Source organism: Clupea harengus, chromosome 26 (assembly GCF_900700415.2).
Source record: "Clupea harengus chromosome 26, Ch_v2.0.2, whole genome shotgun sequence".
Classification (NCBI taxonomy): domain Eukaryota; kingdom Metazoa; phylum Chordata; class Actinopteri; order Clupeiformes; family Clupeidae; genus Clupea; species Clupea harengus.
In genome coordinates, this window is record NC_045177.1 from 544,867 (window position 1) to 562,077 (window position 17,211).

The 17,211-nt window shown below is 47.1% G+C and overlaps 1 protein-coding gene across 4 annotated transcripts in view; it reads right to left on the reverse strand.

The window, feature by feature from the left end:
- zgc:112980 (uncharacterized protein LOC503706 homolog) overlaps nucleotides 1-16,764 on the reverse strand; it is a 21,204-nt gene extending 4,440 nt beyond the window's left edge. For 2 of the 4 annotated variants that reach the window (XM_031564069.2, XM_031564067.2), the window contains exons 1-13: nucleotides 16,588-16,764; nucleotides 15,730-15,844; nucleotides 14,771-14,873; nucleotides 14,055-14,193; nucleotides 13,579-13,648; nucleotides 13,016-13,141; nucleotides 11,062-11,118; nucleotides 10,810-10,926; nucleotides 8,662-8,820; nucleotides 6,139-6,192; nucleotides 5,884-5,926; nucleotides 1,405-1,597; nucleotides 190-269 (exon numbers count right to left, since the gene is read on the reverse strand). In XM_031564069.2, coding sequence (XP_031419929.1) covers nucleotides 190-269; nucleotides 1,405-1,597; nucleotides 5,884-5,926; nucleotides 6,139-6,192; nucleotides 8,662-8,820; nucleotides 10,810-10,926; nucleotides 11,062-11,118; nucleotides 13,016-13,141; nucleotides 13,579-13,648; nucleotides 14,055-14,193; nucleotides 14,771-14,873; nucleotides 15,730-15,844; nucleotides 16,588-16,687 — 1,356 coding nt within the window. In that variant the 5' untranslated portion in view covers nucleotides 16,688-16,764. The other 2 variants (XM_031564070.2, XM_031564071.2) reach the window with 2 other exon arrangements.
- Between the last annotated feature and the right edge of the window lie 447 nt (nucleotides 16,765-17,211).

Below are 17,211 nucleotides of genomic sequence, written 5' to 3' on the forward strand. Positions count from 1 at the left end.
ACACACACGTATATAAACACAGGCACACACAAACATACACGCAAACACACTTAATGCACGTATAAACAAACACAGACGTGTACACACGCATGCACACATAAACACACACACACACATACAAACCCACACACAAAGATACACACAGGAATGCACCTATAAACCCACACACACACACACGCACACACTCACGTCACTGAAGGTGGAGTTATTGTAGTGAAGAACTCTCAGTGCAAATTTGACTACTTGAGGAGTCTTCAACGCACGCACACCTGTAAGAGCACACACACACACACACACACACACACACACACACACACACACACAGTAAATCTCAGATTAACACACACACACACACACAGTAAATCTCAGATTAACACAAACACACACACACACACACAGTAAATCTCAGATTAACACACACACACACACACACACACACACACACACAGTAAATCTCAGATTAACACACACACACAGTAAATCTCAGATTAACACACAAACACACACACACACACACACACACAGTAAATCTCATATTAACACACACACACACACACACACACAGTAAATCTCAGATTAACACAAACACACAGTAAATCTCAGATGAACACACAAACACACACACACAGAGTAAATCTCATATTAACACACACACACACACACACACACACAGTAAATCTCATATTAACACAAACACACAGTAAATCTCATATTAACACACACACACACACACAGTAAATCTCATATTAACACAAACACACACACACACACACACACACACAGTAAATCTCAGATGAACACACAAACACACACACACACACACAGTAAATCTCATATTAACACACACACACACACACACACACACAGTAAATCTCAGATTAACACACACACACACACAGTAAATCTCATATTAACACAAACACACACACACACACACACACACAGTAAATCTCATATTAACACACACACACACAGTAAATCTCAGATTAACACACACACACACACACACACACACACACACACAGTAAATCTCATATTAACACAAACACACAGCAAATCTCAGATTAACAAACACACACACACAGTAAATCTCATATTAACACACACACACACACACACACACACACAGTAAATCTCATATTAACACACACACACACAGTAAATCTCAGATTAACACACACACACACACACACACAGTAAATCTCAGATTAACACACACACACACACACACACACACACACACACACACACACACACACACACACACAGTAAATCTCAGATTAACACACACACACACACACACACACACACACACACACCTCAGTTGATTGGACCACCTACGTAACAGGTGGAGTCTCTCCTGTGTCAGCCTGCCTCTGATAGGTCCACAGATGCATATCCTACCTTTGATTGGCTCCCATTGGCAGGCCGCCATTGGGTGGTGCTCTGTGGAGGGGTGTGGCCTGGGCACTTGGCCCGTGGTGAAGACTCGGAGGTAGGCGTGGAGAGTGGGCGGAGTCAACCGGGACGCCGGGCAGGCAGGGGTGTGGCCTATCGGACTAAATAATGCTTCAAGGGCAGCCTGGAAATCACCTGCCTGAAAATCACACACACACACACACACACACACACACAACCATATCACACACACACAACCACTCACACACACAACCACACACAAGCATACACATGAACACACATACAACCACACACACACACACACACACACACACACACACACACACAATTATTTAAATAGGACCAGATAGCATCATCAGTACCTGCTGAACACTCATTGAACCGCTAGACCATTAGACCGTTTGAAGACTGAACGCATTAAAGACCGCTTGAAGACCGTAGACACACACACACACACACACACACACACACACTCACTAGGTGGTGGGCCGAAGCCTCGTATCTGTTCAACTTTGCAATTTAATTTACGAGGACCTGAAATTCTAAAGTTGGGATGATTATGTTATTTCTAACGAAGAAACTGTTGTTGCCAGCAAAATGTTCCACAGAATTTGTCAAAACCATAGTGTAAAAGTTTGTTAAACTCGCCGGCAAACACAGTTGCCTACCAAATCAATCGAACCAATAACACGATGTTATACTGGCGTAAGAGCATTATTAACCAATCAGATGCAGCCATATTGACACCCGTTTCACGGTTACTCAGCTGTTGGTAATATTGACATCTTTCACTGCAAATTGCTTTAAATGTACGAAATGTACAATGTTAATTTCAACATTGAAACGGAGACGTGTTGTAAGTAATAATTTGATCATTATAAGGCCGTTTTAAAACATGTTTGTTTTCTAAACCGTCTTTTTTCATACTTTCATAGTGATGGTGTAAATAGTTTTAGTTCGCTAACGAGCCGTAGTTTGTACTATATAGGCTTGCCTACTGTTAGCTATGCTATATGTTAATACCTCATTAACCTTGTCTCTGTCAAGTTTAATCAACGTTATTCACCTTGTATGGAGTCGATGGTAGACTCATAAACCACGCAACACAAAACGTTAAAGTCTAAGAAATATTTAATCATCAAGGGGGAAAGGGAAAGGTAAGGGGAAAATGTGGGTAGGGATATCTCTCTTGAGCACTGGGACCAGAGCCACAAGGCAAAGGACGGTTAGAGAATAACTCAAACAAAGAGAATAACTGATAAAGAAAAAGGAGGAAAAGCCACCCCTCCCTGGTGGCACTGCAATACCAGGGTAAAGCCACCCCTCCCTGTTGGCACTGCAATACCAGGGTAATGCCACCCCTCCCTGTTGGCACTGCAATACCAGGGTAAAGCCACCCCTCCCTGGTGGCACTGCAATACCAGGGTAAAGCCACCCCTCCCTGGTGGCACTGCAATACCAGGGTAATGCCACCCCTCCCTGTTGGCACTGCAATACCAGGGTAATGCCCCCCCTCCCTGTTGGCACTGCAATACCAGGGCAATGCCACCCCTCCCTGGTGGCACTGCAATACCAGGGTAATGCCACCCCTCCCTGTTGGCACTGCAATACCAGGGTAAAGCCACCCCTCCCTGGTGGCACTGCAATACCAGGGTAAAGCCACCCCTCCCTGGTGGCACTGCAATACCAGGGTAATGCCACCCCTCCCTGTTGGCACTGCAATACCAGGGTAATGCCCCCCCTCCCTGTTGGCACTGCAATACCAGGGCAATGCCACCCCTCCCTGGTGGCACTGCAATACCAGGGTAATGCCACCCCTCCCTGTTGGCACTGCAATACCAGGGTAAAGCCACCCCTCCCTGGTGGCACTGCAATACCAGGGTAAAGCCACCCCTCCCTGGTGGCACTGCAATACCAGGGTAATGCCACCCCTCCCTGTTGGCACTGCAATACCAGGGTAATGCCCCCCCTCCCTGTTGGCACTGCAATACCAGGGCAATGCCCCCCCTCCCTGGTGGCACTGCAATACCAGGGCAATGCCCCCCCTCCCTGTTGGCACTGCAATACCAGGGCAATGCCCCCCCTCCCTGTTGGCACTGCAATACCAGGGCAATGCCCCCCCTCCCTGTTGGCACTGCAATACCAGGGCAATGCCACCCCTCCCCAATACCAGGGTAATGCCACCCCTCCCTGTTGGCACTGCAATACCAGGGCAATGCCACCCCTCCCTGTTGGCACTGCAATACCAGGGCAATGCCCCCCCTCCCTGTTGGCACTGCAATACCAGGGCAATGCCCCCCCTCCCTGTTGGCACTGCAATACCAGGGCAATGCCACCCCTCCCCAATACCAGGGTAATGCCACCCCTCCCTGTTGGCACTGCAATACCAGGGTAATGCCCCCCCTCCCTGTTGGCACTGCAATACCAGGGCAATGCCCCCCTCCCTGGTGGCACTGCAATACCAGGGCAATGCCCCCCCTCCCTGTTGGCACTGCAATACCAGGGCAATGCCCCCCCTCCCTGTTGGCACTGCAATACCAGGGCAATGCCACCCCTCCCCAATACCAGGGTAATGCCACCCCTCCCTGTTGGCACTGCAATACCAGGGCAATGCCACCCCTCCCTGTTGGCACTGCAATACCAGGGCAATGCCCCCCCTCCCTGTTGGCACTGCAATACCAGGGCAATGCCACCCCTCCCTGTTGGCACTGCAATACCAGGGCAATGCCCCCCTCCCTGGTGGCACTGCAATACCAGGGCAATGCCCCCCCTCCCTGGTGGCACTGCAATACCAGGGCAATGCCCCCCCTCCCTGTTGGCACTGCAATACCAGGGCAATGCCCCCCCTCCCTGTTGGCACTGCAATACCAGGGTAATGCCACCCCTCCCTGTTGGCACTGCAATACCAGGGTAATGCCACCCCTCCCCAATACCAGGGTAATGCCACCCCTCCCTGTTGGCACTGCAATACCAGGGTAATGCCACCCCTCCCCAATACCAGGGTAAAGCCACCCCTCCCTGGTGGCACTGCAATACCAGGGCAATGCCACCCCTCCCTGTTGGCACTGCAATACCAGGGCAATGCCACCCCTCCCTGTTGGCACTGCAATACCAGGGCAATGCCACCCCTCCCTGTTGGCACTGCAATAACAGGGCAATGCCACCCCTCCCTGTTGGCACTGCAATACCAGGGTAATGCCACCCCTCCCCAATACCAGGGTAATGCCACCCCTCCCCAATACCAGGGTAATGCCACCCCTCCCCAATACCAGGGTAATGCCCCCCCTCCCTGTTGGCACTGCAATACCAGGGCAATGCCCCCCCTCCCTGTTGGCACTGCAATACCAGGGCAATGCCCCCCCTCCCTGTTGGCACTGCAATACCAGGGTAATGCCACCCCTCCCTGTTGGCACTGCAATACCAGGGTAATGCCACCCCTCCCCAATACCAGGGTAATGCCACCCCTCCCTGTTGGCACTGCAATACCAGGGTAATGCCACCCCTCCCCAATACCAGGGTAAAGCCACCCCTCCCTGGTGGCACTGCAATACCAGGGCAATGCCACCCCTCCCTGTTGGCACTGCAATACCAGGGCAATGCCACCCCTCCCTGTTGGCACTGCAATACCAGGGCAATGCCACCCCTCCCTGTTGGCACTGCAATAACAGGGCAATGCCACCCCTCCCTGTTGGCACTGCAATACCAGGGTAATGCCACCCCTCCCCAATACCAGGGTAATGCCACCCCTCCCCAATACCAGGGTAATGCCACCCCTCCCCAATACCAGGGTAATGCCACCCCTCCCTGTTGGCACTGCAATAACAGGGTAATGCCAAGGGGTGAGATCTCTCCCTAGACCTCTTCTAAGATGTTATTATCACAGTTTGTGCACTTGCACAGGTTGGTACATGGCAGCTCATACACTCACACTCTCCCCTGACACAGGTAAACACACACACACATACACACACACACACACACACACACACACACACACACACACTCACCTGGCACAGGTAAACAAACACACTCACCTGACACAGGTAAACACACACACACACACACACACACAAACACTCACCTGACACAGGTAAACACACACAAACACTCACCTTACACAGGTGAACACACACACACACACACACACACTCACCTTACACAGGTAAACACACACACACACACACACACACACACACACACACACAGGTAAACACACACTCACACGACACACACACACACACACACAAACACTCACCTGACAAACACACAGGTAAACACACACACACACACACAGACAGGTAAAAACACCCACACACAGGTAAACACACACAAACACTCACCTGACACAGGTAAACACACATACACACTGACACACACAAACACTCACCTGACACAGGTAAACACACACACACACACACACACACACACTGACACACACACAGGTAAACACACACAAACACTCACCTGACACAGGTAAAGTGGCACCATGTCTCTAAGCTCCTGTACACTGAGAAACAACACAATGTTACTCAAGAGAGAGTGTGTGTGTGTGTGTGTATGTGTGTCTATGAGTGTGTGTGTGTGTGTGTGAGTGTGTGTGCGTGTGTTTTGGTATGGGGGGGGGGGGGTATGTGTGTGAGTGTGTCTATGTGTGTATGTGTGTGTCTATGAGTGTATGTGTGTGTGTGTGTGTGTCACTGCCTCTAGAATTACACTCACACAGAAGTCTTGTCACTTTCCACCACCTTCAAGTAGCGCGCAACTTCCCTGTACCTGCAACCACACACCAAGGTTATTATAGTTTTGCATTTTTCACTAGTTTTGACTTTTTGTTTTCAATTTCAGTTTAGTTTTAATTAGTTTTCAAAGCGGGTTTGCTAGTTTAGTTTCTATTTTTGGAAAATGCTTAGTTTGAGTTTAGTTTTTATTAGTTTCAGTATTAGTTTTAGTCTTTACTGCGGAATGCAACAGACCAGGGGGGGGGGGGCAGTCAGGGAAGCTTAATTGTTTTGCTTGCAAAACAAAATGCTCAAAATGAATAGAAGATACGAGCTACAATAAATAATATGTAATAAAAACTCACCAAACATACCATTTAAAAAAAAAGTATTCACTTAGGACAGAAGAACAGCCATCCACAAAAGACAACTATGAAAGACATGTGTCAGACGTGTGTCAGTCAGAATTTGCCCATGTCCTGCTCAAACAGACAGGAGACAGCGAGACGGTGAGGCAGCGACGAGCTGTGCCTCATCTCAGATTGCGCAATCCCTCACAAACTGGGTTAAGCGCATGCGTAGAACCTATTTAGTTTTGCTGATCTGACGTAAAGCCGCAGTGAAAAAGCACGGAGAGGAGGCAAACAGTACCTCTGCTTCAATGAAGGGAGCATGCGAGAGGCCACCGGTTGGGTTAATGCTTGTTCTGCCGTTACTCTCTTATATTTTACCTTGACTACGAAAATAGAAGATTCTATAGCTAAGCTAAAACATTTCTCATAACTGGACTTTCGATCAAAACGTGAATTGATCAATAATGGGAGACCAATGCCGTAGCTAAAAGGTATGATTCAAACCACGGGACAGAAGATAACTCGATCGACTTCTCACATCCAAAGCCAAATTGCTTTGTAAATATTTTGAACCTCAAGAATAGATTTGATTTTGGACGTACAGCGGAGACCCTCAGGGGGCCTGTGCAACTTCGTAAGAGTTCATATTCACGAGTGCATAATCACACATATTAACACAAGTTCATCACAAGCTAGCAGCTGCCAACTGTATGTAGCTACCTTACCTATGTGTGTGTAAAGAATGCTGGTATGAAAAACAACCAGTAGCCTAGTCAATGTGCAAGCTGCCAATTGAATGGTGATTTAAGCTACTGTATTGGGTTTATATATTTGTAAATCTGACTCTGAAAGAGTCAGTGCCTCACCAGCCACGAACCTCACCGCACGTTACTGTTCCAGGTAATTCCAAATAAGACTGTCGCTTTCTCCCGACTTTTGCCGCCATGAAACCAGGTGAGGGGCGTGTACTAAAAGTGGTACGGCGGAAGATAGACTAAAAGGCTACGTATGAAATACATTGACATTTATGAAATACATTGACAAAGACGAAAACTAAGGACATTTTCTCTATAATTCTATTTTATTTTAGTTAGTTTTGTAAAGACACAATACAGTTTCAGTTAGTTATCGTTTTTTATAAAGCCTCGTTTTTATTTTTATTTCAGTTAACGAAAAAAAAAAAATCACACCTCGTTTTCGTTTTTTCGTTAACTATAATAACCTTGCCACACACACACACTCACAAATGAGTCAAGCTTAAACACGTGTGTGTGCGTGTGTGTGAGTACGTGCGTGTAGGTGCGTGTGTGAGTGTGTGCGTGCGTGCACCTTTTCTGATGGAGCAGATGTGTGCATGTGTGTATGCGTGTGTGTGCGTGTAATTTTGGCAGCTATTTTAGATTTAGTCTTAGTCTTAGCTATGCTACCTCATCGTTAGCTAACGTTAGCTAGCTAAAAGTTTTGGAGTTAATTGGCCAAGGCTAACGGGAGGTTTCAATCGAAAATGACTAGCTAGCTATCCAAGGGGACACAACCTATACACTCGACTGCCCCTTTGAAGTTAACTTAAAGTTGGCTAATATATTCTAATAACTAGTTAACATTAGCTAATTATCATTGACAGTTACTAGCTAATTTATTTTGGCATAAATGGCAGGGTTGTCTTGTGCGCTTTCAGGTGCCTCTTGTTGTGTTCTTCCCACCTATTTTGAAGCCACAAGGTTTCTCTCCGGTTATTGCGGTGCATTGTGTTTTATTTTCTGTCAAGTTATAATTAAAGACTGTCCAGATATCTATTCTTCTTTTTCTTCTAGTACCGAGTGCTTGAACTTCAGCCATCATAACGTCTGTTAGGGCGTCACTTGCATGTGGAGGAGGGATAGATACAGGACCGGGCAACATTCAACCAATGATGTGCATACAAGTTTAGAAAAAAAAAAATTGTGACTTTTGTCAACCACCAACATTTTCGTCTCGTCTCGTCAACAAAAGTTAAAATAGATTTAGTCATAGTTTTTATTTTCAAAGATCCGTTTTCGTCACGTCTTAGTCATGGGAAAAAGATCGTTAACGCATATTTTTCGTCAACGTGTGTGTGAGAGTGCGCGTGCGCGTGTGCGTGCGCGTGAGCGTGAGTGCGAGAGTGTGTGTGCGTGCGTGCGTGTGTGTACCTTTTCTGATGGAGCAGATGACGGACACGGGTGGTTACCACGGCGCTACTCTCCTGCAGGATGCTCTTCGTCTTCTTCGACCTCCCGCTGACGTTCTGACCTTTCAGCACCGCCACCAGCAAGGGGTCATCCCACACACGCACCGCCAGCACGCTCAGCCTGGAACAGCCAATCAGAGAACACGCTCAGCCACAAACAGCCAATCAGAGAACACGCTCAGCCTGAAAGAGCCAATCAGAGACACGCTCAGCCTGAAACAGCCAATCAGAGAACACGCTCAGCCACAAACAGCCAATCAGAGAACACGCTCAGCCTGAAACAGCCAATCAGAGAACACGCTCAGCCACAAACAGCCAATCAGAGACACGCGCAGCCACAAACAGCCAATCAGAGACACTCGCAGCCACAAACAGCCAATCAGAGAACACGCTCAGCCTGAAACAGCCAATCAGAGACACGCTCAGCCACAAACAGCCAATCAGAGAACACGCTCAGCCACAAACAGCCAATCAGAGAACACGCTCAGCCACAAACAGCCAATCAGAGAACACGCTCAGCCTGAAACAGCCAATCAGAGAACACGCTCAGCCTGAAACAGCCAATCAGAGAACACGTTCAGCCACAAACAGCCAATCAGAGACACGCGCAGCCACAAACAGCCAATCAGAGACACGCGCAGCCACAAACAGCCAATCAGAGAACACGCTCAGCCTGAAACAGCCAATCAGAGACACGCTCAGCCTGAAACAGCCAATCAGAGAACACGCTCAGCCTGAAACAGCCAATCAGAGAACACGCTCAGCCACAAACAGCCAATCAGAGACACCCTCAGCCTGAAACAGCCAATTAGGGTGTATGTGTTAGGGTGTATGTTCTCTCTCCCTTGTAGCATGTTCCAATTGCTGATGGAAGTGGAAACATTGCTCCTCACCCCCACTACTCCTCAACTACGCATATGGACAGCCAAACTCTACCCACTCACTCTGTTCTTTTTCTTTCTCTCCTAATCTAGACTATCTTCGCTATGGGACGCTGCTGTAGTCTCTCCACCCGGTCTACCCGTAGAAACCCTCGGCCAATTGCACCCACCGTCACCGCACTGCCGTACACTTACTCTACCTCATACCCTATGCTAGCATTTATATACGATATATATTATTGCCACCATCAACCTGTTTCTCTGCTCCTACTCCCCTTACCCCTGTAACAGTTAACCTTTGAGCACAGTGTAAGTCCCCCCTTATGTGCCGTGGTTCTGCTTAAGGTTCCTTCCTGACTAACAGGGAGTTTTGTCTTGCCCGTGTTGCCATTGTGCTTGCACTAAGGGGGTTCAGGCACTGGGCTCTGTAAAGCGCCTAGAGACAATTGTATTGTTATGGCGCTATATTAATCAAATTGAGGTCTTTTTAGAGTGGCGTTATGTTTTTCTGACCTTCCATGCGACTCTAATGCTTTCATACCCAAAGAAGTTAATTTCAGCGTTTTCTTGCACAAAGTGCAGCGGGCTTCAAATACGTTATTTTCGACAGGCTTCAACCAAGCACTAAATGCACTGTTCTCGAGACAGATCTCGTTGAACTTGCACTTACCCATATTCGAAGCAACGTTAACATAAACAATTTTAAGGCACCACGTTATCCCACAACGCACATCGCAACACACTACCTTGGTGTGCTCCGATAAATCCTGACCGGGCTGAAGTTTGCAGTGTTTTTATTGTTTCCATGTGGGTTTCGTTTTGTTGTGGAGTGATCCCCAAAACAAGTTTAAAACTTTATAAAAGTCACATATAATCCAATACATTTTTATGACCAGTCAAAATCCTAATTAAGACTTTTATGACATTTTAAGGCCTAAAATTCGGATTATCTGATTTGAGACTTTTTATGACTTTTTAAGGACCAACGGAAACCCTGGTGTGTGTGAGAGAGAGTGTGTGTGTGTGTGTGTGTGTAAGCGCCTACAAGCATAAACTCAGTGTGTGTGTGTGTGTGTGTGTGAGAGAGTGTGTGTATGTGTGTGTGTGTAACAGAGTGTGTGTATGTGTGTAACAGAGTGTGTGTGTGTGTGTAACAGAGAGTGTGTGTATGTGTGTAACAGAGTGTGTGTGTGTGTGTGTGTGTGTAACAGAGTGTGTGTGTGTGTTACCAGACTGTTTTACAGTTGTGGGGAACTGTGAGTGAGGAGCAGACGACCTGCAGCTTGTGGACAACTGGAGACGGCAACGTGACGTCCACACACACCTGCAGTAACCAATCAAACACTCTACACACACACACACACACACACACACACACACACACACACACACACTTATGAGTGAAAAGGGCAACGTGACGTCCACACACACCTGCAGTAACCAGTCAAACACCCTACACACACACACACACACACACACACCTGTGTAAAAGTAGGTAAACTGCTTCGTCTTTGAGGTCAACGAGAGGTTCACATGACCTGCAGAACAGAAGAAGAAACACACACAGAAATGATTAGCCAATACCTTTTGTGTGTGTGTGTTACCCTGTGTTGTAAGGGTGTGTGTGTGTTACCCTGTGTTGTGAGTGTGCGTGCGTGTGTGTGTTACCCTGTGTTGTGTGTGTGTGTGTGTTACCCAGTGTTGTGAGGGTGTGTGTGTGTGTGTGTGTTACCCTGTGTTGTGTGTGTGTTACCCTGTGTTGTGAGGGTGTGTGTGTGTTACCCTGTGTTGTGTGTGTGTGTGTGTGTTACCCTGTGTTGTGAGGTTGTGTGTGTGTGTGTGTGTGTGTTACCCTGTGTTGTTAGGGTGTGTGTGTTACCCTGTGTTGTGTGTGTGTGTTACCCAGTGTTGTGAGGGTGTGTGTGTGTGTTACCCTGTGTTGTGTGTGTGTGTGTGTGTTACCCTGTGTTGTGTGTGTGTGTGTGTGTGTGTTACCCTGTGTTGCGCAGGTGTGTGTGTGTGTGTGTGTATGTATATGTGTGTAACCCGATGTTGCGAGCATGGCCAGATTAACCATATGGGCAACTGCCCAGGGGCACCCAGACTCCAGGGGCACCAAGCAACCGATGTATTTTTTATTTAAAAAAATATATAATTTTTTTCCATTCTGACCCCACGTTAGCACAATTTGACGTTCCAAACACAATGCACCAACTCAGCGAAAGAGGCACCAATACAACAGAACGATCAAGATAAAGCGGCAGCAACTTAGCGGTAATGCAAAACGACAGTTGAAAAAAAATAAGGAGTGTAGAAATGCGGCCACTTTAAAAAAAGAAATGCGCTGGCAAAGGTTTGAACAGTGTAAATCTGTGTTTTTCAGAAGGCAAAGTGTGTGTGTGTGTGCTGTCTGCTCCAAATGGTTCTGAAATGATAGTTCGTTAGTAGACTCACTGCGCTTGCAAAGGTTTGAACAGTGTACGTGGGTGTCACTAAATGCATAACCTCGCCGATGTTTTTGATAGCCGTCATCACTTCTTGTTAGCTATTTAAGTTTTGGAAAGCTTTGTGAACTGCAATGCTAATTTGCGGTGCTGTGAGTTGGTTTAATGATAACTGAATCCAACTAACGTTGGATTGCTTTTTGTAATGTCAGATTTCATTGTTTGGTGTGCTATAATTGCAATGAAGATTGATAACTATACTATGCATTGTTAAGAAAGTGCTATTAATGTCGCCATATAGGCTACTGGTTGAAAGACGTAGGCTACTTGGCAGGCTTCTGACTTGTTTTTGGGCGAGTTCGATTAAATAAATAAAGCTTGATTTGTTTTGTACATGGGCTCATGTTCTCCTTTTCTGTGTAGATTATAGCAGATTTAAGTCTGTATATCCTACTTAAGTACCAAAAGTAAAAGTATAAACTTTCTTATGATTTAGACGAATAATATACCTGTTGAGATTAGTAATGATATGTTACATAGTGTTATATAGTTATATAGTGTGTGTTACCCTGTGTTGTGTTGATGTGTGTGTGTGTGTGTTACCCTGTGTTGTAAGTGTGTGTGTGTGTTACCCTGTGTTGTGAGAGTGTGTGTGTGTGTGTTACCCTGTGTTTTAAGGGTGTGTGTGTGTTACCCTGTGTTGTAAGTGTCTGTGTGTGTTACCCTGTGTTGTGAGGTTGTGTTTGTGTGTGTGTGTGTGTGTTACCCTGTGTTGTGAGGTTGTGTGTATGTGTGTGTGTGTTACCCTGTGTTGTGAGGTTGTGGATGTGTGTGTGTGTGTGTGTGTGTGTGTGTGTTAGTGTGTTACCCTGTGTGGTAAGTGTGTGTGTGTGTTACCCTGTGTGTGTGTGTGTGTGTTACCCTGTGTTGTGAGGTTGTGGGTGTGTGTGTGTGTGTGTTACCCTGTGCTGTGTGTGTGTGTGTGTGTTACCCTGTGTTGTGAGGTTGTGGGTGTGTGAGGAAGAGTTGAGTGGCGCCCAGCATCATGACGGCTCCAGTCTTCAGGTTCTCTTGTTCCGCCTTGGACACGAACTCAGACACACACTCAAACACAGGCCTGTAACCACACACACACACACACACACACACACACACACACACACACACACACACACACACACACACGGTTCAGGAGAGAAATCTCAGCTCAACTTATACGACTGAATGCTGTGGTCATAGTTATCTAGTCACACACACACACACACACACACACACACACACTAGACTAGAGACACACACACGCGCACACACACACACCAATCTTGTTCCGCCTTGGACACAAACTCAGACACACACTGAAACACATGCCTGTAACCACACACACACACACACACACACACACACACACACACACACACACACACAGCTCAGGGGAGATATCTCAGCTCAACTTAAATGATTGAATGCTGTGGTCAGTTATCTAGTCACACAAACATACACAAACACACAGACAAACACACACACACAAACACACACACACAAATGGCCACTTACCTGAGTCCTGACTGCTGGAAAGTTGAAAAGTGCTTTGACAGGGTCTGAGAAAAGATGTGAAGAGAGTGCTCTGTACACACGCACACACGCGCACACGCACACACGCACACACACACACACACACACAAACGTTTAGTCCAAAAGCATATTGTCCTCTGCTGCAACTTTCAACTTTTCTTCACTTTAATGCTTTAATTTAAAGCAGTTAGGGTGTGTGTGTGTGTGTGTGTGTGTGTGTGTGTGTGTGTGTGTGTGTACCTGCGGTGCGTAACTCCTCGTCCATGTCCTCTACAGTGAATCCCAGCTTGTGCAGAGTTCCCTGTGTGTGTGTGTGTGTGTGTGTGTGTGTGTGTGTGTGTGTGTGTGTGTGTGTGTGTACCTGCGGTGCGTAACTCCTCGTCCATGTCGTCTACAGTGAATCCCAGCTTGTGCAGAGTTCCCTGTGTGTGTGTGTGTGTGTGTGTGTGTGTGTGTACCTGCGGTGCGTAACTCCTCGTCCATGTCCTCTACAGTGAATCCCAGCTTGTGCAGAGTTCCTAGAGTCCGAATCTCCCTCTGGGAACGCCAGAGACTACAGCGAGGATGGGCATCACAGTGGGAACGCCACACCTCACACTACACACACACACACAAACAGTTGTATTAAACACACACACACACACACGCGCACACACACACACACACACACACACAAACAGTTGTATTAAACACACACACACACACGCGCACACACACACACACACACAAACAGTATTATTAAACACACACACACACACACACACACACACACACACACACACACAGTTGTATTAAACACACACACACACACGCGCACACACACACACACACACACACACACACAAACAGTTGTATTAAACACACACACACACACGCGCACACACACACACACACAAACAGTATTATTAAACACACACACACACACACACACACACACACACAGTTGTATTAAACACACACACACACACGCGCACACACACACACACACACACACACACACACACACAAACAAACAGTTGGATTGAACACACGTGTTTATGTGTGTGCGTGTGTGCGTGTGTGTGATGTGTGTGTGTGTGTGTGTGTGTGTGTGTGAGTGTGAGTGTGAGAGGTGTGTGTGTGTGTGTGTGTGTGTGTGTGAGATGTGTGTGTGTGAGATGTGTGTGTGCATTACCTCAGAGGCTGGTGCATCACAGACGTAACAGAAGCACTGCTCACAGAAGGAGATATTCAGCTCAGATGTGTGTGTGTTCCCCAGCTCAGGACCTGCAGTCTCCCTGTCACACACACACACACACACACAAGGGATGCAACGGTACAGGGTTAGACACTTCACTTCAGACACGCACGCGCACGCACGCACGCACGCACGCACGCACGCACGCACGCACGCACGCACACACACACTCTCTCGTCAGACACATGGCAGCACGCACGCACGCACGCACGCACGCACGCACGCACACACACACTCTCTCGTCAGACACATGGCAGCACGCACGCGCGCGCACACACACACACACACACACACACACACACACACACACACACACACACACACACACACACACACACACACACACACACACACACACACACACACACACACACACACACACACACACGTTAGACACATGGCATCATGACTGACTAGGTTTGTGTCTCGACTACAGTGAGGCTTTCAGTTCTGCTGGAGGTCCAACTATCACTGGAGAGAGACAGACAGGGAGAGAGCTAGACAGGGTGTCTATCAGTGGAGAGAGATAGACAGGGAGAGAGCTAGATAGGGTGTCTTTCTGTGGAGAGAGCTAGACAGGGTGTCTATCAGAGAGATAGACAGGGTGTTTATCAGTGAAGAGAGATAGACAGGGTGTTTATCAGTGGAGAGATTTTCATCATGTGACATAACCTCCGAATAATCTTTAGCTGTGAGTGTGTGTGTGTGTGTGAGAGAGTGTGTATGTTTGAGGGAGTGTGTGTGTGAGTGTGTGTGTGTGAGAAAGTGTGTTTGTGAGAGAGTGTGTGCGTGTGTGTGTCAGTGTGTGTATGTTTGAGGGAGTGTGTGTGTGTGAGTGTGTGTGTGTGTGTGTGTGTGTGTGTGTGTGTGTGTGTGTGTGTGTGTGTGTATAGTACCTGAAAGGGTGGGCGGGGCAGTCTGAGCGAGCGTGAGGAAGGACCATCCCTTTCTGGGTGTAGGTGATTGACAGGTCATCGTCCACAACTTCACTGTTCTCTTGATGCTTGAGCACTACACACACACACACACACACACACACACACACACACACACACACACACACACACACACACACAGACACACGTCACACACACACACACACACACAGAGCAAGATTATCGCCTACAACTTCAGGTTGCCTCAGACACCTAACCTTAACATCCACTCCCAATGAAGCCTATACCTTCACACACACACACACACACAAACATCCACTACCAATGCAGCCTATACCTTCACACACACACACACACACACACACATCCACTACCAATGCAGCCTATACTATCATACACACACAAACATCCACTACCAATGCAGCCTATACTATCACACACACACGCATACGCACGCAGGAAGTGTCAACACGGTGGGCCGTTTGTCTGTAACATCTCCAATGGACCGACTGAATGCCGATGAGCACAAGGCCAGCAGACCGCCAGCTCTGCCGCTATTTTCAATGTTTATGTGAGTGTGTTTGTGTGTGTGTGTTTGTTAGCGTGATGAGCAAAAGGCCAGCAGACCTCCAGCTCTGCCGCTATTTCAATGTTTCGACCTGCGCTATTTTCCATTAAATAGTTATGCCAGTAGGGCAAACTGAATTGAACTAAACATAAATAAACATCGTGTGTGTGTGTGTGTGTGCATGAGTGTGTGAGAGAGAGAGCGAGAGAGAGAAAGTTCTGCAAACAGCCGGCTGGTGTGCCACCTCACACTAAAACTTGACGTGTAAACACGGACAGCGCGCGACCCACCTGGCAGCGCTTCTTCTACGACAAGCACCGAGGGCTCGAGCAGCGAGGGCTCGGTGTCCGAGTCGTCTTCACTGCTGCTGAGGATGATCACGCTGTCCATTCGTGCTTCGTCGTCCCAACAGCTCAGGTTTGTTTCGAACTTCTGCGCCAACTCCAGCCGGAAATGACGACAGCGTGGCGACAATGACGAATTTTCAATAGGGCTGCCATCGGTAATATTTTCAAAATAAAAGTCGTAAAGTATTTAATAAACATAGCACAAAAAGTAAGGACATTTTTGTTTGGTAGATTATTTCTTTGTTGTAACAATGCTTCTTGGCAATACATCTTATACCATTGGAAAGCCTGTTCATTTCCCTTTTAAATGAATACCAACATGAGAATAAACTGTTTAGCATTGGCAGAGAATTTTGGCACATTTTTCATGGGCGCAACCCACATACTCAGCTCTGCTGCTCATCCCACAAATGCATGTTCCTTACAAATGTGGCACCATTTAAAAGGGAAATAAACAGGCTTTCCAACGGTATAAGATTTATTGCCAAGAAGCATTGTTACAACAAAGAAATAATCTACCAAACACAAATTTCCTTACTTTTTGTGCTATATGTTTAGTTTAAAAAA